The following is a 27,252-nucleotide window of genomic DNA, read 5'->3' on the forward strand; positions in this document are numbered from 1 at the left end:
GCCCTGCCTGCCTGCTGCCTGCCTGCCTCCTGCCTGCTGAGGAGCAGCCCCCCCTCAGCCCCTCCACCTCCCCCCCCAGAGAATGAGCTGGGCGTGCTGGAGGGACAAGAAGTTCCCCCCCCCCCCCATGAGCCAGCAGTGTGCCCTCAGAGGGCTCCTGGGGACCATTCAGCAGAGCGAGGGAGGTTCTCCTCCCCCTCCATAGGGTGAGGCCGCAGCTGGAGTCCTGGGTCCAATTCCGGGGCTCCTGACAGGGAACTGTTGGAGAGGCTCTGAAGCTGTTGAGGGGCCTGGAGCAGCTCTGTGAGGAGCAAAGGCTGAGAGCCTGCGGAAGAGCAGCCCTAGAGGGGAGCTGAGCAATGGTTGGCAGGAGCTAAAGGAGCTGTGGGGGGCAGGAGGCTGGAGCCAGGCTCTGCTCAGGGGTGCCCAGGGCCAGGCCAAGAAGCAGAGGGCGCAAACTGGCAGCCAGGAGGTTCCACCTGAGCAGGTGGAGAAAGGTGTTTGTTGTGAGGGTGCTGGAGGCCTGGAGCAGGCTGCCTAGAGAGGTTGTGGATTCTGCCAGCCTGCAGGCTGTGGATCCAGCAGGACTGTCACTGGTGGGCACTGTATCTGCCAAGGTGAACACCCTCTGTTCATGGTGCTCCCCTGCCTGCTCAAGTATCTTGGGAGGCTTGAGGAGCTGCCTTGGCAGAAGCTCCTTGCCCTGAGCCATCTTCTCCCCAGCTTCCTTGCTGAGAGCTGATGTGTGCTGTGGTTGGGCTCTGGAGCTGCTGTCCCTGCTGGGAGATTACTTCCTGCCCCTGCTGGCACTGAGGTGGCTTCAGAAGTGCCACAGCCCCAGATGCAGGTGGCAGGGGAGCAGCATCACTCTGCCCTTCCAAGACTGCCTTCTCCTGAGTTACTCCACCCCTGGGAAAAGCCTTCTGGGAGCCCTTGGCTGGCAGATGGCAGCTCAGGCAACCTGGGGGTTTGTGAAAGGGACAATTCAGGGGAACAAGGCAGGTGGCACCCTGTGTCCCAGCTGCTGCTGCTGGCTGGCACCTCAGCACCTTCTGAGTGTCTGCCAGGGCCAGCTGAGCTGCACTGAGGAGTGCTGGGTCTGGCCAGGAGCTGCAGCACTACCTGGGGTGCCTCTGGCTTTTTTGCCTGCTCCAGAGCCTGCCTAGGCAGAAACTCTGCAGGTGAGGCTGTGCTTGGCTCTGAGCACTCTGCTCTGCAGGGAGATGTTCCTGCTGGCTGCAGGGGATGTGGCCTGGGTCGGCCTGGCAGGTCCCTTCCCACCTAAACTAGTCTGTGTGCTCAGACCTGGCATTCCGAGGAGGCCACCAAGCATCCTCCTCTGGCCCTTGCTTTGGGACAGCCCTTTAGGCATTGTGCCAGGACGCCCCAGGCCAGGCCCTGCCTGCAGCACCCTGCAGTGGGCACCAGCACCCATCCCCATTAACTCCCTTTCCAGCTGCCCAGTGCCAGGTGCTGGAGCTGTGTCGGTGTCACAGTGCCAGGAGGGGTTGAGCTGTGCCTGTTCTGTGCTCCTCAGCCAGGAACCTGTCCCCATGCCCCATGGGGGGCAGCAGGGAGAGCTGATGGACCCTCAAGCCCTTCTGGCCAGGGTTGTGCTGCCTGCTCAGGTGGTGCCCCAGGGGGGCACGGCGCGGGGCTGGGCTGCGCGGTGCCCGCGGTGGGCTGCCGCTGCCGTCGCTTTCATTTCCCTTGCGCCGCTCAGGCGGCAAATCGCAGCTGACGGGGCAGGAAGAGGCACCCAGCGCGGGGGAGGGGGCGGCCGGGCCGCACTGGCACCCTCAGCGCTTCCTCTAGCCTGCCGTGCCCGCGATGATGCCCTGAGCCCCCGCGCCCCTGCGGGGTCACCCGGCGGTGCCAGCCATGGCCGTGCCCCCCGACGGCGTTCCCGCCGAGCTGCAAGGTAAGCGGTGCCCGCCGGTGCCCACGTGCAGAGCGCTGGCACGGGGCCTACCTGGCCCTGCTTTGCCCTCCAGGGTTGGCAGAGCCGCTTTGGGGTTCCCCACTGGCAGCAGCTGAGGTCGGGGACGTCTGCGCAGGGTCTGAGACACGGAGGCTGCTCCTGACCCCCAGCCCTCGCTGCTGCAGGACGGCCCCGGGGCCAAAAGCATCTCCCCAGGGACCTGGCTCCCTATGCTTCCTGCTGCCCCCTGCAGCCTGCTGCTGCTCTCCCCCGTGGCCGTGGGGTCCCCTGGCCAAGTGGAGGTTCCTGGAAGCTCCCCGGGGAGGCCCCAGCCCTAGGCTTGCCCCAGCTTCCCAGCAGCGTGGGAGACGTGGAGTTGCTGCTGCTGCTGCCAGCTCTGACTTGCTCGAAGCGCAAAAGGCTGTGGCGGTCCCAGGCTGCTGCAGCCTCCCCAGCCCCGCCAAGGCCCTCAGAGGGGCAGGAGGGATCCAAGTGACTGCGGTCCCACAGCTCCAGGTGCTGACTGTGCCAGAGTGGGTCCCTGGGGACATGTGGCTGGAGCCCTGGGGCTCAGTGCGGCTGTGAGAAGCAGGTTTGTGTGGGCAGGGAGGGGCAGCTGTAGGCCTGGAAGAGATGCTGCAGGCAGGGCTGATGCTCAAGGGTGATGCTGGTGGTGGTGCACGGTGGCTGGGAGCCACTGGTGTGCAAAGATGAGGAGGCTGGCACCCACCACCACCCCTGTGGGTCAGGAACAGGAGAGCTCCAAAACCACACAAGGGCAGAAGAGGTTCCTGGCTGCGGGTGGGGAGGCAGCAGCCGGCTGCCACCTTGCTCCGCAGGGGTATGTTTGGGAAGAAGGAAGAGGAGCCAGGATCCTCCTGTTGCTCCGTGGCAGCTCCATGCCAGCAGGGCAGCACAAACCAGTGCTTCCAGAGCCCTGTGGCTGGCTGAGGTTGCAGAAGCCAGGCTGGAGGTGGCTCCAGCACCTGAGCAGCAAACCAGAGCCAGCGCTGGGGAAGACGCTCACAGCTCAGCCAGCAGCCAGGGGCTGACCATCAGCTGTGGGCAGAGAGGCCCTGAGCTGGGGTGGGGCAGGCGTGCCCCAGGACAGCACAGCCTGCAGGACAGGAGCCTTCAGCACCCCCCTCACACAGAGATGCTCTTTTCAGAGGGCATCACTGCCTTGCTGGGGACAAAGAAGGTCCTCCTGGTGATGAGTGTGCAGCTGCAGGTGAAGTCCAAGTACGAGGACTACATCTTGGTACGTGCAGAGCCCAGCCCCCTGCCCGCTTTGCCAGCTGCTGCCAGGCAGCTGTGTGGGGGCCGGGGGTGGCTGCTGTGTCACCCCTGCTCCCCTGCCTAGGTGCTGACTCCCTGGCGTGCCTACCTGCTGCCCGCGACGGTGCCAGTGAGGGTGAGTGCTGGGCACCCTGTGCCACGGCAGAGCCCCATGGCTCAGCTGCCTGGGACCCTGGGGGGGCTGCCCCGGTGGTCCCCTGGGCCCCCAGGAGGACAAGGTGAAGAGGAGGGGGCTGGGTGAAGGCTGCAGGGCATGCCCAAGCACTGACTGAGGTGTGGGGGCAGGGAGCTGTGGTCCCCCCGTGGTCCCCTTCTCCGTCAGCCCCAGGACTGATCCTGCTCCTCACCCCACAGGTTCAAAGCAGCTTCAGCTTCCTGGAGGTGAGGGAGATGACAGTGCAAGAGCCCAGCCTGGTGAGTGCCAGCAACACCCAAGGCAAACCCAGCCTGAGCACCCCCTACCCTCTGCCTACCTCCCTCCCAGAGCCCACCACAGGGGCTGGAGGCAGCCTGGACCCTTGCTGCAGACTGAAGGTCAGCAGGGAAGGGATGGTCTGTGGGAGCTCCCCGTGGTGTAACCTCTCTGCCCCCTCTCGAGCAGTGGCCTCAGGGCCTTCACCTGGGGGATCAGCTTGGGGCTGGGATGCAGGGAGGCACCCGGGGGGGCAGGGGAGGGGTGCTGGTGGCACCTGCTACTCAGCAGGGACAAGGTGACAGTCACTTGGTGGTTACTGAGGAGCAGCCAGGGTTCACAGGAGGCTGTTTGAAACCCAGCTCATCCTCTGAGGGAGCCATGGGAGGGGTGGAGGCAGCAGGTGAGCACCACAGGAGAGAGGCAAGGGGATGCCAGGGGACAAGGGAATGCCCAGGAGACAAGGGGATGCCCAGGAGACAAGGGGATGCCCTGGCCTGCGTGTGTTGGCCAAAGCAGGGCTGTGCTCCTCCTTAACCCCTTCTCTGTCCTCTGCTCATCAAAGCACCATCAGTGACGCTGCCCCTGGCATCTGCCCAGGGCTCCTGCTGCCCCGGGGGGGCTGTGTGGCTGAGGAAGCAGGGGGGCTGTGAACATGAGGGCTGCTGGGGCTGGGAGCCCATGGTACAGGTGGAGGAGACATCTGGCTGGGAGATGAAAGCCCACAGAGGGTTGCTGATGTGCAGGCAGGGTGCAGGCAGGGTGCAGGCAGGGCTCAGCACAGTCCCTGTGCTGGCAGCCACCCCCCTCCCACGGCCCAGCCAGCGGTGGGGAGCTCAGGAGCCTGTTGCCATGGGATTGATTGGGTTGGGTTGGATTTGTGCTGGGAACAACCAAAAGCTCAAAGAGCATCCAAACCCAAGGAGATCAAGGGAGGGAGGAGAGCTCCATCCTGCAGCTGCAGCTGCTGCAGGCACAGGCAAGGGCTCTGCTCGCCCCCGCTACTGTGGGCAACCTCTGCACCTGCTCAGCCTCCTTCTGTCACATTGAGATCTCTTTCCTGGCTCTCATCCTAACCCCTGCTGCTGGGGGTCTGCAGGCAGGACCTGATGGCTGTCACCAGGTGTGGCTGGGGGCTGGGGAACGCTGCCTGCTGCCAGCTGGCTCAGACACCTCCCCCCCTGTGCCCGCTGCAGGTTGTGATAGGCACGGAGGCAGCCTCCTACGCCCTGCGCTTCCTGGCCTTCCACCACCTGCAGCAGGTCATCACCCACCTCACCACCGCCCTCAAGAAGGTCTTCCCAGACTCCTCCCCAAGGTAAGGCTCTCCTGCTCCTCAGGAGTACTTGTGGAGCTACCAGAGCAAGGCCTTTGCTCAGCAAGGCCCCAGGTAGCACAGTGGCCTCGGAGATCATCCACTGCAGCCTCCTGCCAGGGGCAGGGACAGCTCTCAGCTAGACTCAGCTGCCCAAGGCCTCATCCAGCCTGGCCTTGAACAGCCCCAGGCAGGAGGCAGCCACAGCCTCCCTGGGCAGCCTGGGACAGAGTCCCAGCTCCTTCACACTGAAGAACTTCTGCCTCAGCTCCCCTCTGCCCCTGCTCTGCCTCAGCTCCCCTCTGGCCCTGCTCTGCCTCAGCTCCCCTTTCACCCTGCTCTGCCTCAGCTCCCCTCTGGCCCTGCTCTGCCTCAGCTCCAAACCCTTCCCCCCAAGCCTGGCTCCAGACCCCCTCAGCAAAAGTCTCTCTGCAGCCTCCCTGCAGGATCCCTTCAGGCACTGCCAGGCAGCTCTGAGGTCCCCCTGGAGCCTTCTCCCCTCCAGACTGCACAGCCCCAGCTCCCTCAGCCTGTGCTCCCAGCAGAGCTGCTCCAGCCCTGGCAGCATCTCTGGGGCCTCCCTCCACAGCTCTGTGTCCTCCTCCTGCTGGGGACTGCAGCTGTGTGGGGTCACAACCAGAGCTGTGTCACAGGGGACAGCTACACCAGGGGAGGCCAGACTCTGCTCCCTGAGCTCATCAGAAAGAGCATTTCTGGCCAGCCTGCCCACAAGGGCTGTAGCTGAGCATGATGTGGTGAGGATGCTCTTCTCCCAGCCCCGCACCACGCACCCCTCTGGTCCTTCCTTCCCCAGGACGCTGCTGCAGAAGTCCCCTCCCAACCTGTACGAGAGGCTCCTGCAGGTGACAGACTCGCTGGAGGAGATGCTGCAGAGCAGCCCTGGGCCCTGTGGTGAGCTCTGTCCCCACCCCACATCCCCCTCGGGTAGGACCAGCAGGGTTGGAGCACCCTGCAGACCAGCACAGCCCCCAGCTCCACTGGCTGGGCACAGGGCACCTGTGGTGGCTTGGGTCAGAAGGAGCCCTGCTAGTGGGGTCTGCTCCCCACCAGCCCACCACAGCCTGTGGAGCAGCAGCAGGTCTGAGGGGATGTAGGTCCTCAGAAAGGGGCAGGACAGCTGTGGGGCAGGATGCCCACCCATGAGGACAGGCAGCTGTGGATACTTCCACCTCACACGGCCTTGCTGCAGGGCCAAGGGCTTGTCCTGTGCCTTGGGCTGGAGCAGGACAGCTCCATTGGCGTCACCCAGAGCTCCTCATGGGTCAGGCAGGGCAAGCTGCAGCCCTCTGAGCTGTGTGGTCACCACTGGCCTGGCAGCAGCCCACGCAGGGCACTCTGACCCCTTCAAGGAGGGAAGCAAGAGCCCTCACATCCCTTCTGAGACCTCCCCAGTCCTCTCTTGCCTCCTGCTCTCCCCAGAGGTGTTCTGCACGTCCCTGGGGGAGGCCTGGCACCAAGCCTGCCCCGAGGCCTGGCACCAAGCCTGCCCCCCCCCTTGCAGGGGGCTTCTCGGAGACCTACGCTGCTCTGTGTGACTACAACGGCTTCGCCTGCCGCGAGGAGATCCAGTGGGTGAGCCGGGCAGGGGCAGTGCCAGCCTGCCAATGGTGGGCAGGGGTGCCCGTGGGGGCCTCCACTCCAGACAGCAGCCCCAGAGGGTTGCTGCAGCTGGGGCATCCCCGAGCTGGGAGCTGCAGCTCTGCCTGGTTTGAGCCCCTGCTGCTCCCTGAAGAGATGGAATCAGAGTGCAGGTGGGGAGGAGACGCCTTGGACCAGGCAGTTTCCCAGACTGCTGCAGCAGTGGCATCTGGGATCTTGCTGGGTGCCCCTGGCAGAGCAGAACCCCCAGCAGGCCTGGCTGTACCTCTCTACCTCTGGGCACTGACTCCCACCTCTGCCCACAGCTGCTCCCAGCAGCCCGAGGGTCAGTCCCTGCAGCAGTGGTCAGGGACCCAGCAAGTCCCCAGCGTGGCACATGTGCCCAGCCTGCCACAGCACCAGGGGAGGCCTCAGGCTTGGGGTTCACCAGGGGAGGGTCCTCGAGGGCACAGCTCCCTCCAGCAGTGCAGGGCACCCAAGGCCTCCCCAGAAGCTCATCCATGTGTCCGTCCCTCTGGGCAGGACGTGGACAACATCTACCACAGCCAGGACTGCCGGGAGTTCAACCTGCTGGACTTCAGCCACCTGGAGAGCAGGTGAGTGCTGGCCAGGCCAGCAGCAGCCTGCCCAAGCAGGGCTGGCCCAGCACTCCTCTTGCCTTTACAGGCTCCAGGGATGCCACCTCTGGAGGCTGATGCTCCCCTGCACCAGTCCCCAGGAGACCAGCTCACGGGGGTGGTGGCCCCAGGAGGCCAGGCAAGCACCACTGCCCGTGTGTGACTCTCAGACCAGCCTGAGAGCTGCCTGCCCAGGGGACAACCAAAAGTTACAGTGGCAGCTGGCAGCTGGTGGCTGGCAGGGGTTCCCTGTGCAAAGCAGCCAGTGCTGCTCGTGGCCCCAGGGCATGGCCCTGCTCCCCACCAGCACCCCACATGTCCATCAGCACCTCAGTGGGGCTGTGAGCTCAGGCTGTGCCTAGAGCTGTCCCTGTGGGGCTCAGCTGTGTCTCCATCCTGAGGAAGACAGAGCAAGGGCTCACCTCTGGGGGAGGGCTGGGGCATGGTGAGTCCTTCTCAACTCTGCTCTACTAAGGCCACATCTGGGGTCCTGTGTCTAGCTCTGGGTCTCCTCAGATCCATAGGGACAGGGAACTGCTGAGACAGAGTCCAGGGGAGGCTGCAAAGCTGCTGAGGGGCCTGGAGCAGCTCTGGGAGGAGCAAAGGCTGAGAGCCCTGGGGCTGAGAGCCTGGAGAAGAGCAGCCCCAGAGGGGAGCTGAGCAATGCTCAGCAAGATCTAGAGGAGCTGTGGGGGGCAGGAGGCTGGGGCCAGGCTCTGCTCAGTGGTGCCCAGGGACAGGCCAAGTGGCACAGGGGGCACAGACTGGCAGCCAGGAGGTTGCAGCTGAGCAGGAGGAGAAAGTTGTTTGTTGTGAGGGTGCTGGAGGCCTGGAGCAGGCTGCCCAGAGAGGTTGTGGAGCCTCCTGGTGTGGAGAGCTTCCAACCCTGCTGGGCATTGTGCCCCTGGGCAGGCTGCTGTGGGTGCCCTGCTGGAGCAGGGGGCTTGGACTGGGTGCACTCCAGAGGTCTCTTCCAACCCCTCCCTGCTGGGCTGTGTGAGTTCTGGGTTAAGCATTTTGGGGAGCAGAGGATCTGTGTTCAGCTGGCCTAGAAGACAGATTTAGAGCTGCCATTAGGCTGGGCAGCCCAGCAGAAGCTGCTCCCACAGGAGCACAACTGAGCTCAGCAGGAAATGCAGGCAGCAGCTGCTGTGCACAAGTTCAGAGTCACTCTGCTGTGCCTGAAGGAGCTGAGCTGCATCTGGGGGCTTTAAACACTTGGACCTCCACCTTGATCCTTTCAGTGGTGTCTGGGGCTCCCCAAACATGGGTGCTTGGGGGACCCCACAGCTGCAAGTATTGAGGGCCCCAGAGCTGGGTGTCTTGGGGCACTCTGGGGCTGGGTGTCTTGGGGCACTCTGGAGCTGGGTGTCTTGGGGCACTCATGGCTGGGTGTCTTGGGGCACTCAGAGCTGGGTGTCTTGGGGCACTCTGGGGCTGGGTGTCTTGGGGCACTCAGAGCTGGGTGTCTTGGGGCACTCAGAGCTGGGTGTCTTGGGGCACTCATGGCTGGGTGTCTTGGGGCACTCAGAGCTGGGTGTCTTGGGGCACTCTGGGGCTGGGTGTCTTGGGGCACTCAGAGCTGGGTGTCTTGGGGCACTCAGAGCTGGGTGTCTTGGGGCACTCAGAGCTGGGTGTCTTGGGGCACTCATGGCTGGGTGTCTTGGGGCACTCTGGGGCTGGGTGTCTTGGGGCACTCAGAGCTGGGTGTCTTGGGGCACTCAGAGCTGGGTGTCTTGGGGCACTCTGGGGCTGGGTGTCTTGGGGCACTCAGAGCTGGGTGTCTTGGGGCACTCAGAGCTGGGTGTCTTGGGGCACTCTGGAGCTGGGTGTCTTGGGGCACTCTGGGGCTGGGTGTCTTGGGGCACTCAGAGCTGGGTGTCTTGGGGCACTCTGGAGCTGGGTGTCTTGGGGCACTCAGAGCTGGGTGTCTTGGGGCACTCAGAGCTGGGTGTCTTGGGGCACTCTGGAGCTGGGTGTCTTGGGGCACTCTGGGGCTGGGTGTCTTGGGGCACTCAGAGCTGGGTGTCTTGGGGCACTCTGGGGCTGGGTGTCTTGGGGCACTCAGGGCTGGGTGTCTTGGGGCACTCAGAGCTGGGTGTCTTGGGGCACTCTGGGGCTGGGTGTCTTGGGGCACTCAGAGCTGGGTGTCTTGGGGCACTCTGGGGCTGGGTATCTTGGGGCACTCAGAGCTGGGTGTCTTGGGGCACTCTGGGGCTGGGTGTCTTGGGGCACTCTGGGGCTGGGTGTCTTGGGGCACTCTGGGGCTGGGTGTCTTGGGGCACTCTGGGGCTGGGTGTCTTGGGGCACTCTGGGGCTGGGTGTCTTGGGGCACTCTGGAGCTGGGTGTCTTGGGGCACTCAGAGCTGGGTGTCTTGGGGCACTCTGGAGCTGGGTGTCTTGGGGCACTCAGAGCTGGGTGTCTTGGGGCACTCTGGAGCTGGGTGTCTTGGGGCACTCTGGGGCTGGGTGTCTTGGGGCACTCAGAGCTGGGTGTCTTGGGGCACTCTGGGGCTGGGTGTCTTGGGGCACTCAGGGCTGGGTGTCTTGGGGCACTCAGAGCTGGGTGTCTTGGGGCACTCTGGGGCTGGGTGTCTTGGGGCACTCAGAGCTGGGTGTCTTGGGGCACTCTGGGGCTGGGTATCTTGGGGCACTCAGAGCTGGGTGTCTTGGGGCACTCTGGGGCTGGGTGTCTTGGGGCACTCTGGGGCTGGGTGTCTTGGGGCACTCAGAGCTGGGTGTCTTGGGGCACTCTGGAGCTGGGTGTCTTGGGGCACTCTGGGGCTGGGTGTCTTGGGGCACTCTGGGGCTGGGTGTCTTGGGGCACTCAGGGCTGGGTGTCTTGGGGCACTCTGGGGCTGGGTGTCTTGGGGCACTCAGGGCTGGGTGTCTTGGGGCACTCTGGGGCTGGCTGTCTTGGGGCACTCAGAGCTGGGTGTCTTGGGGCACTCTGGGGCTGGGTGTCTTGGGGCACTCTGGAGCTGGGTGTCTTGGGGCACTCTGGGGCTGGCTGTCTTGGGGCACTCTGGAGCTGGGTGTCTTGGGGCACTCAGAGCTGGGTGTCTTGGGGCACTCAGAGCTGGGTGTCTTGGGGCACTCTGGGGCTGGCTGTCTTGGGGCACTCTGGAGCTGGGTGTCTTGGGGCACTCAGAGCTGGGTGTCTTGGGGCACTCTGGGGCTGGCTGTCTTGGGGCACTCTGGAGCTGGGTGTCTTGGGGCACTCTGGGGCTGGGTGTCTTGGGGCACTCAGAGCTGGGTGTCTTGGGGCACTCTGGGGCTGGCTGTCTTGGGGCACTCTGGAGCTGGGTGTCTTGGGGCACTCTGGGGCTGGGTGTCTTGGGGCACTCAGAGCTGGGTGTCTTGGGGCACTCTGGGGCTGGGTGTCTTGGGGCACTCAGAGCTGGGTGTCTTGGGGCACTCAGAGCTGGGTGTCTTGGGGCACTCAGGGCTGGGTGTCTTGGGGCACTCTGGGGCTGGCTGTCTTGGGGCACTCAGAGCTGGGTGTCTTGGGGCACTCAGAGCTGGGTGTCTTGGGGCACTCTGGGGCTGGGTGTCTTGGGGCACTCTGGGGCTGGGTGTCTTGGGGCACTCAGGGCTGGGTGTCTTGGGGCACTCAGAGCTGGGTATCTTGGGGCACTCTGGGACTGGGTGTCTTGGGGCACTCAGAGCTGGGTGTCTTGGGGCACTCTGGGGCTGGGTGTCTTGGGGCACTCAGAGCTGGGTGTCTTGGGGCCAGACTCAGCTCTGCCTGGCTGCTGTCACCCTGGTCCTTGTCTCCCCACAGGGATGTGGCGCTGAGTGTTGCTGCCTTGTCCTTCAACCTGTGGTTCACCAAGCTCTCCTGCAAGGACTTCAGGCTGGTGAGTGGTGGTGCAGCCATGCTGGGCACACCAGAGGGGGATTGGTCTCTGGAGACGTGTTCTTCTCTCCCCTGGCAGACCCAGGAGGTGTCGGAGCAGCTGCTCTACATGCTCAGCAAGTCAGTGGCGCTGGAGGAGCTGGCCCTGGAGAGCAGCGGCCTGAGGGCGTAAGGGAAGGGGGGACTGGGGCCTGGGATGGGCTGGGGTCTGGGCTGGGGCATAGGATGGATTGACGTCTGTGTTGGGCTGGGGTCTGTGATGGGCTGGGGCATAGGATGGGTTGAGGTCTGTGCTGGGCTGGGGTCTGAGGTGGGCTGGGGTCTGAGATGGACTGGGGTCTGAGATGGGCTGGGGTCTGTGCTGGGCTGGAGTCTGAGGTGGGCTGGGGTCTGTGCTGGGCTGGAGTCTGAGGTGGGCTGGGGTCTGTGATGGACTGGGGTCTGTGATGGGCTGGGGTCTGGGCTGGGCTGGGGTCTGAGGTGGGCTGGGGTCTGAGATGGACTGGGGTCTGTGATGGGCTGGGGTCTGTGATGGGATGGGGTCTGTGATGGGTTGGGGTCTGAGATGGGCTGGGGTCTGTGATGGGATGGGGTCTGTGATGGGTTGGGGTCTGAGATGGGCTGGGGTCTGTGATGGACTGGGGTCTGTGATGGGCTGGGGTCTGTGCTGGGCTGGGGTCTGAGGTGGGCTGGGGTCTGAGATGGACTGGGGTCTGTGATGGGCTGGGGTCTGTGATGGGCTGGGGTCTGTGCTGGGCTGGAGTCTGAGGTGGGCTGGGGTCTGTGCTGGGCTGGAGTCTGAGGTGGGCTGGGGTCTGTGATGGACTGGGGTCTGAGGTGGGCTGGGGTCTGTGATGGACTGGGGTCTGTGCTGGGCTGGAGTCTGAGGTGGGCTGGGGTCTGTGCTGGGGCTGGGGTCTGAGATGGGCTGAGGTCTGTGATGGGCTGGGGTCTGTGCTGGACTGGGGTCTGAGGTGGGCTGGGGTCTGTGCTGGACTGGGGTCTGTGCTGGGCTGGGGTCTGTGCTGGGCTGGGTCCTGGCAGCCCTCAGGTGCATGGATCTGGGGGCTCCCTGGAGCCATGAGCAGGGGGTGGTGATCCCTGTCCTCACCACACATGCAGCTCCTGGCAGCAGTTTCCCTGCAGCCTGGTGACCACCTGCTGGTCCCTGCCGTGGGGCCCTTGGAGATGCCCTGCTGGCTCCTGCTGCAGCTCTGCCACAAGCTCTGCCACAAGCTGGAGCTGGTGACACAGCCCCACAGGGCTGTGGGCTCGGTGGCCGTGGCTGCTGGGGCTGAGCTGTGCCTCGCCCAGCTGGGTGACCCCTCTCCCTACAGGGACTTTGCTCAGAGGATGGCCCAGGTGCTCAGCACCCATCCTGACTCTGCCCTGCACACCATCAACCTTGCTGGCAACCAGCTGGAGGACAGAGGTACCAGGTTCTGGGCCAGCACCAGTCAGGCTCTGGCCCAGGCTGCCCAGGGAGCTGGAGGTGCTTTGTGAAGTTTAAGTGTTGAGCTCCTGAGGCAGCCCAAATACACTCAGTGTTGGGCACTCACTCCAGCAGGAGCCTGAGGAGCTGGAGCAGGGCCAGAGAAGGGCAACCAAGCTGGGGAAGGGTCTGGAGAAGAGGGCTGGGGAGGAGCAGCTGAGGGCCCTGGGGGGGTTTGGTGTGGAGCAGAGGAGGCTGAGGGAGACCTCCTTGCTCTCTGCAGCTCCCTGAGAGGAGGCTGCAGCCAGCTGGGGCTTGGGCTCTGCTCCCCAGGCTCAGGGGATGGAAGGAGAGGAACTGAGCTGAAACTGTGCCAGGGGAGGCTGAGGTTGGAGAGGAGGAACAATTCCTTTGGTGGCAGAGTGGTCAGGGCCTGGCAGAGGCTGCCCAGGGAGGTGGTGGAGTCCCCGTGGCTGGAGGGGTTGCAGAGCCCTGTGGCCATGGCACTTGGGGCCAGGGGCTGGTGGCCATGGAGGGGTTGGGTTGGTGCTGGCCTGGATGATCTCAGAGAGCTTTCCCAACCCAAACCACTCTGTGGCACACAGAGGAAAAGCAATCTCCAGATGCCAAAGGCTGTAGCTCAGGGTGGGCTGGACAGCTGCTGGCACAGCCACTCAGGGCTCTCTCCTCCTTCATCAGGGATCATTGCCTTCAGCCATCACGTGGAGAAGAGTCCCAAGGGTCTGCAGAGCCTCAGTTTGGCCAGGACAATGCCCACAGCCAAAGGTGCTGCCCTGGTGCCACGGGGAGGCTGGGCACAGCAGCATTTGGGGCCAGGCTGGCACCATAGGGGTGGCTGGAGGGGCTGCAGGGACACCCTGCCGAGGGCATCCTTAAGGGTGCCATGTGCTGCTGCTGCTGCAGAGCTGGGGAAGTGCCCCTGCAGGGGACTGCCTGGGACAGGGGACCAGGGACACCCATCTGTGCCCTTCCCCTGGGGCAGGGATGAGCTCCCTCTGCAAGGCCCTGGCAGAGAACAGAGCTACCAGATCCTCCCTGCGGCACCTGGACCTCTCCGGCAACCCTGGCAGCCTGGCAGGGGAAGACAGCTCTGTGAGTGGCAGCACAGCTGGGCTGGGGGGGGACAGCACTGGGTGGCAGCACAGCTGGGCTGGGGGGCACAGCTCTGTGAGTGGCAGCACAGCTGGGCTGGGGGGCACAGCTCTGTGAGTGGCAGCACAGCTGGGCTGGGGGCACAGCTCTGTGAGTGGCAGCACAGCTGGGCTGGGAGGATAGCACAGCTGGGCTGGGGGGCACAGCACTGTGAGTGGCAGCACAGCTGGGCTGGGGGGGGACAGCTCTGTGAGTGGCAGCACAGCTGGGCTGGGGGGGGGACAGCTCTGTGAGTGGCAGCACAGCTGGGCTGGGGGGCACAGCTCTGTGAGTGGCAGCACAGCTGGGCTGAGGGGGGACAGCACTGGGTGGCAGCACAGCTGGGCTGGGGGGGGGACAGCACTGGGTGGCAGCACAGCTGGGCTGGGGGGGGACAGCTCTGTGAGTGGCAGCACAGCTGGGCTGGGGGGCACAGCTCTGTGAGTGGCAGCACAGCTGGGCTGAGGGGGGACAGCACTGGGTGGCAGCACAGCTGGGCTGGGGGGGGACAGCTCTGTGAGTGGCAGCACAGCTGGGCTGGGGGGGGACAGCACTGGGTGGCAGCACAGCTGGGCTGGGGGGGGACAGCTCTGTGAGTGGCAGCACAGCTGGGCTGAGGGGGGACAGCTCTGTGAGTGGCAGCACAGCTGGGCTGGGGGGCACAGCTCTGTGAGTGGCAGCACAGCTGGGCTGGGGGCACAGCACAGCTGGGCTGGGGGCACAGCTCTGTGAGTGGCAGCACAGCTGGGCTGGGGGGCACAGCTCTGTGAGTGGCAGCACAGCTGGGCTGGGGGGGACAGCACTGGGTGGCAGCACAGCTGGGCTGGGGGGGACAGCTCTGTGAGTGGCAGCACAGCTGGGCTGGGGGAGACAGCTCTGTGAGTGGCAGCACAGCTGGGCTGGGGGGCACAGCTCTGTGAGTGGCAGCACAGCTGGGCTGGGGGCACAGCTCTGTGAGTGGCAGCACAGCTGGGCTGGGGGGCACAGCTCTGTGAGTGGCAGCACAGCTGGGCTGGGGGCACAGCACAGCTGGGCTGGGGGGGACAGCACTGGGTGACAGCACAGCTGGGCTGGGGGGCACAGCTCTGTGAGTGGCAGCACAGCTGGGCTGGGGGGCACAGCTCTGTGAGTGGCAGCACAGCTGGGCTGGGGGCACAGCACAGCTGGGCTGGGGGCACAGCTCTGTGAGTGGCAGCACAGCTGGGCTGGGGGGCACAGCTCTGTGAGTGGCAGCACAGCTGGGCTGGGGGCACAGCACAGCTGGGCTGGGGGGGACAGCACTGGGTGACAGCACAGCTGGGCTGGGGGGCACAGCTCTGTGAGTGGCAGCACAGCTGGGCTGGGGGGCACAGCTCTGTGAGTGGCAGCACAGCTGGGCTGGGGGCACAGCACAGCTGGGCTGGGGGCACAGCTCTGTGAGTGGCAGCACAGCTGGGCTGGGGGGCACAGCTCTGTGAGTGGCAGCACAGCTGGGCTGGGGGGGACAGCACTGGGTGGCAGCACAGGTGGGCTGGGGGGGACAGCACTGGGTGGCAGCACAGCTGGGCTGGGGGGGACAGCACTGGGTGGCAGCACAGCTGGGCTGGGGGGGGACAGCTCTGTGAGTGGCAGCACAGCTGGGCTGGGGGAGACAGCTCTGTGAGTGGCAGCACAGCTGGGCTGGGGGGCACAGCTCTGTGAGTGGCAGCACAGCTGGGCTGGGGGGCACAGCTCTGTGAGTGGCAGCACAGCTGGGCTGGGGGCACAGCTCTGTGAGTGGCAGCACAGCTGGGCTGGGGGGCACAGCTCTGTGAGTGGCAGCACAGCTGGGCTGGGGGCACAGCACAGCTGGGCTGGGGGGGACAGCACTGGGTGACAGCACAGCTGGGCTGGGGGGCACAGCTCTGTGAGTGGCAGCACAGCTGGGCTGGGGGGCACAGCTCTGTGAGTGGCAGCACAGCTGGGCTGGGGGGCACAGCTCTGTGAGTGGCAGCACAGCTGGGCTGGGGGGCACAGCTCTGTGAGTGGCAGCACAGCTGGGCTGGGGGCACAGCACAGCTGGGCTGGGGGGGACAGCACTGGGTGACAGCACAGCTGGGCTGGGGGGCACAGCTCTGTGAGTGGCAGGACAGCTGGGCTGGGGGGGACAGCACAGCTGGGCTGGGGGGGGGACAGCTCTGTGAGTGGCAGCACAGCTGGGCTGGGGGGCACAGCACTGGGTGGCAGCACAGCTGGGCTGGGGGGGACAGCACTGGGTGGCAGCACAGCTGGGCTGGGGGGGACAGCACTGGGTGGCAGCACAGCTGGGCTGGGGTGGGTGGCACCACCCAGGTACTGTCCCCAGCCTGCTCTCCCAGGGTCTGTGCAGCCCCCCAGGGCTGTGGCTGGGACACCTCCCTGCCTGCCTGGGAGCAGCTGGGGGCCTGCTGGGGACAAGCCAGGCTGGGGCAGATGCCACCTGGGCAAGGCTGGGTCCTGGCAGGCAGCAGCCTGGGGCTGGCTGCCTCTGTGCAGGGTTGATCCCAGTGCTCAGCTGCAGGCTGGGGGCTGGGGTTTGGGGCTGGGGTTTGGGGCTGAGGGTGCTGGGAGGGGCTCAGGCTCCTGGGAGAAGCTGCTGAACCTCTCTGCCTGCAGAGCCTGCAGAGCCTCCTCCGCCAGTGCCATTCACTGTCCCACCTCAGCCTGGCTGGCACAGACTGTCCCCTGGATGCTGTGAGTACCCACTCAGGGGGCCAGCCCTCAGCTCCCCTCCTCAGGGGGCGCTGGAGGGGGGGAGGGGGTGTGGGGAAGCAGCAGCCTCCCAGTGGTGCCACAGACTTGGTTTGGTTGGAAGATCCTGGAGTCCAAGCCTGAGCCCAGCACTGCCAGGGCACCACCACCCCATGGCCCCCAGCACCACAGCTCCAGGGCTTGGAAACCCCTCCAGGGATGGAGACTCCACCACTGCCCTGGGCAGCCTGGGCCAGGCCTGGACAACCCTCAAGGGGAAGGAATTGTTCCTCATGGCCAACCTCAGCCTGCCCTGGGGCAACTTGAGGCCATTTCCCCTTGTCCTGCCACTTGTTCCTTGGGAGAGGAGCCCAAGCCCCAGCTGGCTGCAGCCTCCTCTCAGGGAGCTGCAGAGAGCAAGGAGGTCTCCCTCAGCCTCCTCTGCTCCACACCAAACCCCCCCAGGGCCCTCAGCTGCTCCTCCCCAGCCCTCTTCTCCAGACCCTCCCCCAGCTTGGTTGCCCTGCTCTGGCCCTGCCCTGTGCCCACTGCTGGGTGGTGGGCTGGAGGGACTCAGACTTCATTAAGAGGAAGAAGAGAGCCCCAGCATGGTGCAGAGCTCCTCAGCACCCCCAGAGTTTGTCCCTCCCCATCACCCACACGTGCCCAGGCTGCATGGCACCAGCCAGGTGCTGCTGACCGTCACCTGTGTGCCCACCCCTGCAGCTCTTCGGTGCCCTGCTCCACGGGTGCCACACCAGCCTTGTCCACTTGGACCTCTCCAGAAATGTCTACTCCCACAGGTGAGCCCCTGGGAGGGTGGGCAGGGAGGGTGGCACCCAGAGGGGTGGCTGGGGCTGGGGGGCAGGTGATGCCACCGTCACCTGGCTGCTGTCCATCATTTTCAGGAGGGTGAAAACCATCTCCCCTGGCATCAAGGAGTTCTTCAGGCAGGCCTGTGCCCTCAGACATGTCTCCCTGGCGGGTACCAAGCTTCCAGCAGATGCTGTGAGGTGAGGTGGGGCTGGGAGCCCACCAAGGGAGGTGGGTGTGGGGTGAGCACGGGCCAGGAGGCTGGCAGAGCTGTGGGCAGGATGTCTTCTCCAGCACCCTGGGAGGTGCTCCCCAGCAGGTGCTGGTGGCAGCCATGGGTGGCTTTGGTGACTCTTGCAGGGCACTGCTGCAGGGGCTGGCAGACAACAGCCACATCAGTGACCTGTGCCTGGACCTCAGCAGCTGTGAGGTGAGGGCCCAGCACCCCCAGGCTCCGTGGCAGCAGCTGAGGGGAGCTCCACCGTGGGGCTGGGGCGACCCTCCCCGGGGCAGGACCTCAGCTGCAGGGCTCCCCTTGTGCTGATGTCCTCCTGCTTCTTCCCAGCTGAGGTCAGCAGGGGCCCAAGTCATCCAGGACCTCATCCCTGACACCAGCTCCATCAGCAGCCTGGACTTGTCTGACAATGGTAGGTTGCTTTCCCCTCTGCTGGGAGCAGCTCTCCTCGCCCTGCAGGCCCAGGCACCACGGCTGCCTGCCCTGCCAAGCTCACAGGAGGCCCCAGGGACTCTGGGCAGGGACTCTGCCACTCCTCAGACTGCACTTGGCCTGCACTTGTCACCTGCCAGAGCCCCTCAGCAGCAGGAGCTGCTGCACCACAGGCTGCACCTCGTGGGGATGGAGGCTCTGTACAGCCAGCAGGGGATCCTGCCTGGCCAGCAGGCTTCCTCCTCGCCCCCAGGCCAGGAACCTCTGCAGCTCCCCACCTGTGTTCTTCTGCCTCTGCCCTGTCCTTCTGGACAGGCCTCTTCCATTGCCCTCCAGTGGTGCTGGCCCTTGCCTGTCTCCTTCAGAGACATCTGCAGCACGGGGTGTGGGGTGACCTCTTCAGCCCCTCCTGCCTTGAGGTGCTCTCACCTTGCTACCTCTGGCTTTGAAGCACTGCAGGGGTCTCCCTGGACTGAAACTCTTCCCAGCTCTCTGCAGGGGTTGACAGCTTCTGCTGTTAACCTCTGTCCTGCCATGGCCTCCAAAGCTATGGGCAAGCAACCCAAGTTACCAACCATCACCTCTGCCAGCTCTTCATTTCACCTCAGAGGCCCCAGACCTCAGAGCTGCTTTGCTAAGGTCTCCCAGCAGACCACAGAGCTCTCCAGCAGCCAGCTGATGTGGTTTGGAGTCCTTCAGGAGCCTGTTCAGGAGCACCACCAGTGCTCCAGAAGCTCACCCTCTTACCCTACTTTCCCAGGCAGCCTTGGTCAGCCTTGGGCTGCCCAGCAGAGCAGCTTGGAGCAGGAGGGCCATGCCCTGGGAGGTCATTGTGTGGCTTGCCCTTGGCTGGGACAGCAGCTCGATGGGCAGATCCCTGTCTGCCTGGGGCTCCTGGTGCACAGAAGGATGGCCAGGAGCCAGCAAGCTGCCCTGGTGGCCCAAAAGGCCAAGGGCATCCTGGCCTGGGCCAGAAGGGCTGTGCTGAGTAGGTCAGAGAGGTTCTCCTGCCCCTCTGTTCTGCCCTGCTGAGGCCACATCTGGAATGTTGTGTCCAGTTCTGGGCTCCTCAGGTCAAGAAGAACCTCAGGGAGCTGCTTGAGAGAGTCCCTCCCAGAGGCACAGAGCTGCTGCAGGCAGTGGAACATCTCCTGTGAGGCCAGGCTGAGGGAACTGGGGCTTGGAGCTTGGAGCAGAGGAGCCTGAGGGGGGATCAAGATGTGCAGGGCTGGAGCCAGGCTCAGGGATACCCAAGGACAGCACCAGGGGCACTGGGGGCTGAGTCTAATTGAGAGGTGTCCCTGCCCATGACAGGGAGGTTGGAGTAGATGATCTCTGGGGTTCCTTCCACCCTGAACCACTCTGTCCTTCTGGGATTCTGTCCTTCTGGGATTCTGTCCTCCTGGTATTCTGTCCTGTGGGCCTACATGTCCCTGGGAGCTGGAACATGAGGCTGGGGCCACAGGCAGCTGCCTGCAGGCTGTCAGAGCTTCTCCCACGCTGCCCAGGAGGGTGGTAGGGGATGAAGGACACATCCCTGTGGGGTGGCAGAAAGCAGGCACCATCTGCAGCTCCATAAGTGCTCCCCATGGCTCAGCACAGCCTTGGCACCCCCAGCAGGAGTCCCCAGAGCAGGAGCTCCTTCCCTGGGACCACCCCTCAGGGACCTCAGCTCTGCAAATGCCTTCAGACCCCTCAGAGGAGCCGTGAAGAGGAGAAAGAGGCTCAGGAGATGCCCTCAGCATCTCTCCACCATCCCATGGTGGCAGCTTAGTGGTTGGGCAGGTCTCCTGTGAGGGAGCAGCTTGGTGCCAGCTCTGTGGGCAGCCTGGAGCATGCTGCTGGGTGTCTGCCCTCTCTCCCAGGCCTTGACCCTGACATGGTGACCTTGGTGCTCTCCATCGGCAGAAGCAAGTCCATTCGCCACGTCTCTCTGGGCAGGAACTTCAACATCAAACCCAAGTGAGTGCCAAGCCGCAGCAGCCAGGCCAGCAGGAGTCCTGGCACCGTGCACCCACCTCAGCTCTCTCTCCCCACCCGACCCCACGGGCTGCCAGGGGTTGCCCATCCTGCCTGGCCCAGCCCAGCAGGGAGCCTGGGGCCGCGCCGGGGCCATCGCCTGCCCCTGGCACACTCCCTGTGGACCTGCAGGGACAGGTCCCTGCCCCAGGCAAAGGCAGGAGAGAGGATGGAGCTTTGCCTGGTGGCCCCAGGGGACGTGAGGGGGACACTTGTGTAACCCCCACCACTGCCTCCCGCAGGGAAGGGCTGCTGGATGTCCTGCACCGCATCGTGCAGCTCACCCAGGAGGACGACTGCGTAAGTCCAGCTTGCCCTCAACCCCTCCAGCATCTCACCCATGCTCTTGGTCACCCTCCATCACCACCCTGCAGCCTGGGTGCCACCCAGCTCCCACCCGGCCCGGCCTGGGAGCAAACCTCCCCCCCCCCCCCGCACTCCTCCTGCTGTTCTCCTCCATCTGAAGCCGAGAGGCATCAGGAGCCTCTTCCTGTCCATCTGGGAAGCAGGAGCCGTGCTGCGAGAGGCTCCCAGGAGATGCTTGCTGCGCCCTGGCTGCAGCCCAGCTCCCCCAGCTTGCTTCGTTCCTCCTGGCTCCCTGCCGGGCTCCAAGCGAGCCCCAGGCTGTGGCCCCGCAGCTCCCCGGGGTGCGGCAGGACCTGGGCTGCCCGGGAGCGGCACCGGGCAGCCGCAGCGGCTCCGCTGGGTGCGGAGGGAGGCTGTGCGGGCTGGGCGACAGCTCCCGGAGCCCCCTGCCCAGCTGAGCCCTGCCTGTGCCCCCCAGCCCCTGCAGTCGCTGTCGGTGGCGGACTCGCGGCTGCGGCTGGGCACGGCGGTGCTGCTCAGCACCCTGGGCAGCAGCAGCCTCAGCACCCTGGACATCAGCGGCAACGCCATGGGCGACAGCGGCGCCAAGATGCTGGCCAAGGCCCTGCAGACCAACACAAAGCTCAGGTAGCAGCGGCCCCACGGCGCCCTCTGAGAGCCCTTCCCAGCCCGAGCCCGGGGTCCTCGGTACCGCGGTCCCGGCTGTGATGCTGATGCCACCGGCGGAGGCTCCCCGAGGCTCCCCGTGGCCTGGGGCTGTTTGGTCTGGAGAGGAGAAGGCTGAGAGGGAACTGAACGATGTCTGTAAATATCTGAGGGGTGGGGAGCAAGAGGCTGGGGCCAGGCTCTGCTCAGTGGTGCCCAGGGACAGGACAATGGGCAGAGGGCACCGGCTGGCACCCAGGAGGTTCCACTGAGCAGGAGGAGAAAGTTGTTTGGTGTGAGGCTGCTGGAGGCCTGGAGCAGGCTGCCCAGAGAGGTTGTGGAGTCTCCTGCTCTGGAGACTTTTAAGACCCTTCTGGACATGTTCCCAGGGTTGGCAGAGGGTTGGACTCCTCACTCCCAGAAGGACCCTGAGGAGCTGGAGCAGGGCCAGAGAAGGGCAAGCAAGCTGGGGAAGGGTCTGGAGAAGAGGGCTGGGCTGAGGGGGTTTGGTGTGGAGCAGAGGAGGCTGAGGGAGACCTCCTTGCTCTCTGCAGCTCCCTGAGAGGAGGCTGCAGCCAGCTGGGGCTTGGGCTCTGCTCCCCAGCCTCAGGGGACAGGAGAGGAACTGGGCTGAAACTGTGCCAGGGGAGGCTGAGGTTGGAGAGGAGGCAAAATTCCTTTGCCAGGGGCCTGGCAGAGGCTGCCCAGGGAGGTGGTGGAGTCCCCATGGCTGGAGGGGTTGCAGAGCCCTGTGGCCATGGCACTTGGGGCCAGGGGCTGGTGGCCATGGAGGGGTTGGGTTGGTGCTGGCCTGGATGATCTCAGAGAGCTTTCCCAACCCAAACCACTCTGTGATTCCATGGTGTCCAGAGGTCCCTTCCAACCCCTACCAGTCTATGATTCCTGGTGCATGGTCAAGGGCTGAGACTGTAGCTGGCTCTGGTGTCAGAGCTGGCAGGGGACCTGTGAAGCCCTGCCCAGCCCCCAGGGTGCTGCAGGAGGAACCTTTCAGTCACTGCCCTCACCCCACTCTGCCACCAGTTCCTGACACACCAGTCTGGAGCCACATTGTGCCAACAAAGGCAGGCCAGGGGGGTCTGGAAGGGATGGGAAGGGTGTTCCAGCCAGAGGTGCTGCTCTGGGGGACACTGGATTGATGCCTGACCATGTCCCCCCCTCTCCTCCAGGCACCCATGAGTTTTCCAGCTCCTTGCAGAGCCCAAGCTCAGGTTTTGAATACTGAGGTGCAGGTTTTTGTCCTCATTTCTGGGCTTTTGGGTGCCCAGGATCAGCCTTGAGCTTCCTCTTCCTGGCACCTGGTAGGTGGGCACCCACCTCAGGGCTGGGTGGGTGCTGGCTGGGCTCACTTTGTCCTTCTCTTTACAGGACTGTGGTGTGGGACAGGAACAACACAACAGCCCAAGGCCTTCTGGAGGTGGCTCAGGCTTTGGAAAGGTAAGAAAGAGCAGCCTGGGCCTCCTGGTTGGCTACCACCATGCAAAAGATGGCACCAGGATGCCTGCAGGGCCTCCTGTTCCCTGGAAGCAGCAGGTGCATCCCACAGTACCCTGAGGTACCTTTTGGTCCATGGCTTGGGCCTTGCAGCCATCAAAGCCAGCTGGCACCCCCTGGGTGGTGTCACCTTCATTACTGACCTCAGGCTCTCCCCTGGGCTTTGCAACCCAACCCAGCACAGCCCCTGTCACCCTGTGGCCACAGTGGGCATCTGGTGCTCATGGAAGAAGGGCAGAAGCTGTCCACCTGCCAAGCACACCAGCAGGTCTGGGGTTTGGCCATGCAGGGTCTCTGGAGAGCCTGGGTGGGTGGCTGCCACCTCCCCCTCGACGTTTGCTGCCAGCCAGAGCTGGGCCATGGCCACCTCCAGGGCCGGACCCTGGGGCAGCGCCTGGGCTGCTGTGGGCCAGTCCCTGCAGTGATCATCCTGATGCCTGTGGGGAGATGCCCCATGGGGCTGAGCCCCTGGGGGCTGGCAAGGGCCCAGCAGCAGCCGCTGAGCCCCAGCTGCCCTGCAGGAACTACAGCCTGAAGTCCATGCCCCTGCCCGTCAGCGACGTGGCACAGGCGTTCCGCAGCCACCCCCAGAGGACCCAGGAGGCTGTGCACAAGGTGGGCAGGGGACACGGGCAGGGGGCACACAGGGCCAGCTGCCACCCACCCCTTGGGCACTCACAGCCTCTCTCCTGCTGCAGCTCCAGGCCTGCCTGGCGAGGAACCAGCTGCGGCGCGCGGTGCCCGCCCAGACCTTCCGCCTGCCGCAGGGCTTCCTCGCCTCCTCCTCCTCCTCACAGGTCTGTGGTCACCTTGGCACCCCGGGGCTGCCCTCCCCTGCCCACACCAACCCTGGGTGGCTCAGCTGAGCTCTCACAAGCAGCACCAATCCCCTTTCACCCTTCCTGAGGGTAGAGCAGAGCAGAGCTCCAGGAGGTGGTTTGATGGCCGTGGGGTCTTAGGCTGAGTGTTGGCCTCGATGCCCTTGGAGGCCTCTCCCAGCTGAAGCACCTCTGTGGTTCCATGAATCCCAAGGGATGAGAGTGGGGCCAGGCAGAGAGGAGATCCCCGAGGAGCCCTCCAGCTTCCACCCGTGTGGTCCCTGTGTGTGCAGCCCTGGGACATCCCCCTGCCCTGCACAGCACATTCCCAGCTCCCTGGGCATGCTCACAGCAGATCCCTGCCGTGTGGCATCCCCAGATACGAGACAGGGATGCGTGGGGGGCAGACTGTACCCTGCCTGTGCCCCAGCCTCCGGTCGGGCAGCACCGGCACAGCCTTCCCCCGGCGAGCCCCAGCAGGGGGGGCTCTGGCAGTGCTCTGTGTGCGACACAGCCTCTCCCTGCCGCAGATGGTGAACGAGCTCTGCCTGAGCCTGCAGAAGCAGTTGGACATCCTCAGCACCTGCCCCGGCAGAGAGGTGGAGGAGGACATCCTCTGCGCCCAGGAGGCCATCAGCAATGCCAACCTCTCCATCAGCGTGAGTGGGGGAGCCCCTCAGCCTGCCTGGCTTCAGCTGGGGGTGCAGGAGGTCACTGATTAGTTAATGAGATAATGAGCTGGCGGTCGGGGACACAGGCAGGGCACTGATTAGTTAACGACTTAATGAGATGGCAGCTGGGGACAGCACAGCCTCCACCCCAGCCAGCAATGCACCTGCAGAATGGGGAACAGCAGCCACAAGTTCCTCATTCCTTTCTAGACCCAGGCCCCAGACCTTCCCCATCCCTTCCTGCACAGGGGGCATGGGAGTTAGCAGTGCCCCCTTCCCTGTGCCAGAGCACCCCCTGCTCCTGCACCCTTCCTGGGCAGGGCTGGGTTGCTCCAGCTGCTCCAGGTGCCCACACTGGGGAGAAACCAATGTGTCCCTCTTTGGGAACCCTCAGCCCACCCTGGCACCATGAGGGTGCTCCAGCAGCCCACGATGAAGGTTACCACATTGGCTGGGCAGCCTCTGGCACTGCCAGCCAAGGTTCCACCCTCCTGGTTCCTCTTCTCTCTCCCCACCACACCTCCTCCTCCTCCTTCTGCACCTCCTTCAAATCACTTCCTTCTTTTCCCCTAATTTTTGGCACCCTCTGGGCACTTAACCCAGCTGAGATGCCCTGTAAGAGATGGTGGTAGTGGAAAGGTGGTGAAGATGGGAAAGAATCTCCCCTGATGTGGGCAGCAGTATGAAGAAGGAGGATCAGTGGGTGGTGGAGAGCAGCTGGGGGTCCAGCTTGAGTACCAGAAGGGGCAAGCCTGGGCCCAGCAAAGCCAGAAGGTCTCTGGGTCTCCCCAGCTGATGCAAGCAGTGCTCTCCCGTGGGGCAGCCATGGCTGCTGGCTGTGCATGGCAGGATGGGAGGCCAGGCTGAGGTGCCATGGGGTGATCCATTGCAGCTCTCTTCCTGTGGCAGGTCCTGCCCCTTTTGTGCGAGGCAGGGAGCAGCCCCTACCAGAGCAGCAAGCTGCAGCACAGGCTGCAGTCCCTCGCAGAGGAAGCAGCTCAGGTCTGCGCCAGGGAGATCCAGGTGGGCACCATGGAGAGCTGCCGGCAGCAGGAGCTGCTGGTTGCCCTCCTGCTGAGGATCAGGGCCGTGGAGTCTCCTGCAAGCCGTGTGAGGCCTGGCAGGAGCGGCCCCAGAGCTGCCCTTTGCTCCCCACGCTGCAGGCGACCTCGCAGGCGGCGCTGGAGGCGGCGCAGGGCCTGTGCCCGGCCCTGGTGCGCAGGAGTGGGGTCAGGGAGCAGCTGCTCAGCACCATGGCACAGCACAGCCACCTCCAGCAGCACCTCAGCGCTCTCCTGGACCAGATGGTCGCTGATGTCCTCAGCAAGCTGAAGTGGGTGACCTGCCCTTCCTCCTTGTCTTCTGGTGGTCACCCCCGGGGCCAGATGGGGACACTGGGAGGTCCCTCCCAAGGCAATGGGGGGGCCCTGGGTCCTGCTGCTGTATTGACCCAGCTGTGCCTTTGCTTCCTGCTTGGGTGCACTTTGGCTGTGTCCCTAGTGGGAGGTGTCCCTGCCCATGGCAGGGGGTTGGGACTAGATGCCCAATGCCAGCACAGAGAGCAATGGTGGAAGTGGAGGCAGAGGAAGGTCCATGGAAACAGGAGGAAAAATTATTTGCCTGTGAGGGTGCCAGAGGCCTGGAGCAGGCTGCCCAGGGCGGGTTGTGGAGTCTCCCTCTCTGGAGATAGTCAAGACCTGCCTGGATGAGTTCCTGTGTGACCTGCTCTGGCAGGGGGCTTGGACTGGATGGTCTCTCAAGGTCCCTTCCAGTCCCTAAGGTTCTGTGAGCTCTAAGGTCCCTCCCAGCCACTGTGCGACTCTAGGGAGCTGGGAAGTGCCTTGGGGTGACATTCCTGGTGCTGGCCCTGACCACCTCTCTCTGCTCCCAGTGAAATCAAACTGTCTGTCACTGCTGCTGTGGCTGACTGCATTGTGGATGCTGCGCTGGGAGACCTGACCACAGCCCAGTGCAAACTGGTGAGCACTGGGAGCTGCCAGCACATCCGGGACAGGGGTGTGGGCTGGGGATGCAAGGCTGAGATGTGGGCTGGGCACCTGGGTCCCCCAGCACTGGCCAGGCACCAGGCACAAGTAGAGATGTGCTGCCTGGGACGCAGGACAGTTCCCAGCCAGGCTGTCCTGCCGGGGACTCCCCTGGCCGTGCGCTCCCGGCAGCATTAGCGTCCCGGGCGCGGGGCAGCGGCGGGCCGGGGGTGCCGCCGGGGGTGCTGCCGGGGTGCCGCCTGGCACCGCCTGCGGGCGCAGCGGGCCGGGAGCAGGGCAGCTGCGGCGGGGCCGGCGGGCGGCTAATCAGAGCCTAAATCCGCTCGCAAATCCCAGCCGCGGGTCGGAGCGGGCAGCGCTGCCGGCAGCCCGCGGGACCGCTCCAGCGCTTCCTTTAATGGTTCCAGGGCGAGAGCCTCGCCAAGCAGGGGCTCGACCTCCCGCTGCCGCCACCGGAGCCGCCTGAGGACGATGCCACGGCACAGCCCAGGGGCAGGAGCCCTCCAGACCTCGCCGTGGAGGAGGTAGGGGCTGGCCGCGCCGTGCGGTGCCCGCGCCGTAGCCGCCTTTATCCTCCTTACCGGCTGATGCCAGGCTTAACGCCACGGCCTCCCCGGGCACACGCACCTCCAGCACCCCCCCCGAGCCACCGCTAAGGCAATTAGTGCTGGGCGATGGCACCGGCAGCCTGCCCAGCCTGCTGCCCGCCCAGCTGGCACCTGCGGGCTGGCCTCGTGGTGACCCAAAGGCGGTCCTGGGCCGTTGCTTCAGACCCTGGGATGCAGCACGACCGGGAAGCATCCGACCCGGCACCGTGGGTGGTTTGGGTGCCAGAGCAAGATGAAGGGGGGCGGCCCTGAGAGTCTGGGGGTGATGGAGAGGTGGCAGCTATGGCTGGGCAAAGCCTGTCTGGCTCGGGCTGTCGCAGGGTGCCTGCCGCCGGTGCCCAGGCTGCCCCTGTGCCTCTGTGCCCACAGCACAAGCTGGCCCTGTGGAGGAGGAACAAGCACTGCAGGAGCGTCCGCCCCACACCAGCCCTGACAAGTAAGGTTGCCCTTTGCCATGGCCGGGTGGGTGCTGTGCCACCTCCCGTGGGGCAGGGGGTGATGGGCAGAGCCCTCCCTGATGGTGCTGCAGACTGCAGGCGGTGCCTGGCAGGGGTCTGACCCCTCCAGAGAGCCTCTCGCGGTGCTGGCCTCACCTTGAGCTTGCTCTTGTGCTGGTTTTGGGGGGGACTCTTGGCTCAGCGCCCATGGGCAGCAGGGTCCTGAGCTCCCTCCCCGTGCAGCTGGGCAGGGGTGGGAGGTTTGTCCATCCCAGGGACCAGCCCAAGTATGGGCATCACTGGGGACCCACCACAGGGAAGGAGATGTTGCCCATGAGTGCTCCTGGTGCTGAGCTGCCCCAGCACTGGTGCTGCCCCACAGAGCCCTGTGTGCCTGGGAGGAGGAGCAGGAGC

At 64.9% G+C, this 27,252-nt stretch overlaps 1 protein-coding gene across 1 annotated transcript in view; it reads left to right on the forward strand.

The window, feature by feature from the left end:
* Positions 1–3,292: 3,292 nt before the first annotated feature.
* The window catches only part of CARMIL2 (capping protein regulator and myosin 1 linker 2), a 31,100-nt gene continuing 7,140 nt past the window's right edge, over positions 3,293–27,252 (forward strand). Inside the window, exons 1-28 of the mRNA XM_068166597.1 lie at positions 3,293–3,335; positions 3,575–3,634; positions 4,829–4,950; positions 5,762–5,859; positions 6,470–6,540; positions 7,090–7,163; positions 10,969–11,044; positions 11,123–11,211; positions 12,381–12,475; positions 13,175–13,261; positions 13,479–13,588; positions 16,241–16,318; positions 17,042–17,118; positions 17,224–17,328; positions 17,489–17,558; positions 17,694–17,775; positions 19,661–19,757; positions 20,057–20,114; positions 20,599–20,768; positions 22,173–22,241; positions 22,820–22,913; positions 22,997–23,095; positions 23,647–23,775; positions 24,697–24,810; positions 24,951–25,120; positions 25,679–25,766; positions 26,201–26,317; positions 26,771–26,837. Of these exons, the coding sequence (XP_068022698.1) occupies positions 3,611–3,634; positions 4,829–4,950; positions 5,762–5,859; positions 6,470–6,540; positions 7,090–7,163; positions 10,969–11,044; positions 11,123–11,211; positions 12,381–12,475; positions 13,175–13,261; positions 13,479–13,588; positions 16,241–16,318; positions 17,042–17,118; positions 17,224–17,328; positions 17,489–17,558; positions 17,694–17,775; positions 19,661–19,757; positions 20,057–20,114; positions 20,599–20,768; positions 22,173–22,241; positions 22,820–22,913; positions 22,997–23,095; positions 23,647–23,775; positions 24,697–24,810; positions 24,951–25,120; positions 25,679–25,766; positions 26,201–26,317; positions 26,771–26,837 (2,530 nt within the window). The 5' untranslated portion in view covers positions 3,293–3,335; positions 3,575–3,610. The remainder of the gene's footprint in view (positions 3,336–3,574; positions 3,635–4,828; positions 4,951–5,761; positions 5,860–6,469; positions 6,541–7,089; positions 7,164–10,968; positions 11,045–11,122; positions 11,212–12,380; positions 12,476–13,174; positions 13,262–13,478; positions 13,589–16,240; positions 16,319–17,041; positions 17,119–17,223; positions 17,329–17,488; positions 17,559–17,693; positions 17,776–19,660; positions 19,758–20,056; positions 20,115–20,598; positions 20,769–22,172; positions 22,242–22,819; positions 22,914–22,996; positions 23,096–23,646; positions 23,776–24,696; positions 24,811–24,950; positions 25,121–25,678; positions 25,767–26,200; positions 26,318–26,770; positions 26,838–27,252) is intronic.

Source organism: Melanerpes formicivorus, unplaced genomic scaffold (genome assembly GCF_026170545.1).
Source record: "Melanerpes formicivorus ecotype bairdi unplaced genomic scaffold, bMelFor1.0.p_v2 SCAF_102, whole genome shotgun sequence".
Taxonomy (NCBI): domain Eukaryota; kingdom Metazoa; phylum Chordata; class Aves; order Piciformes; family Picidae; genus Melanerpes; species Melanerpes formicivorus.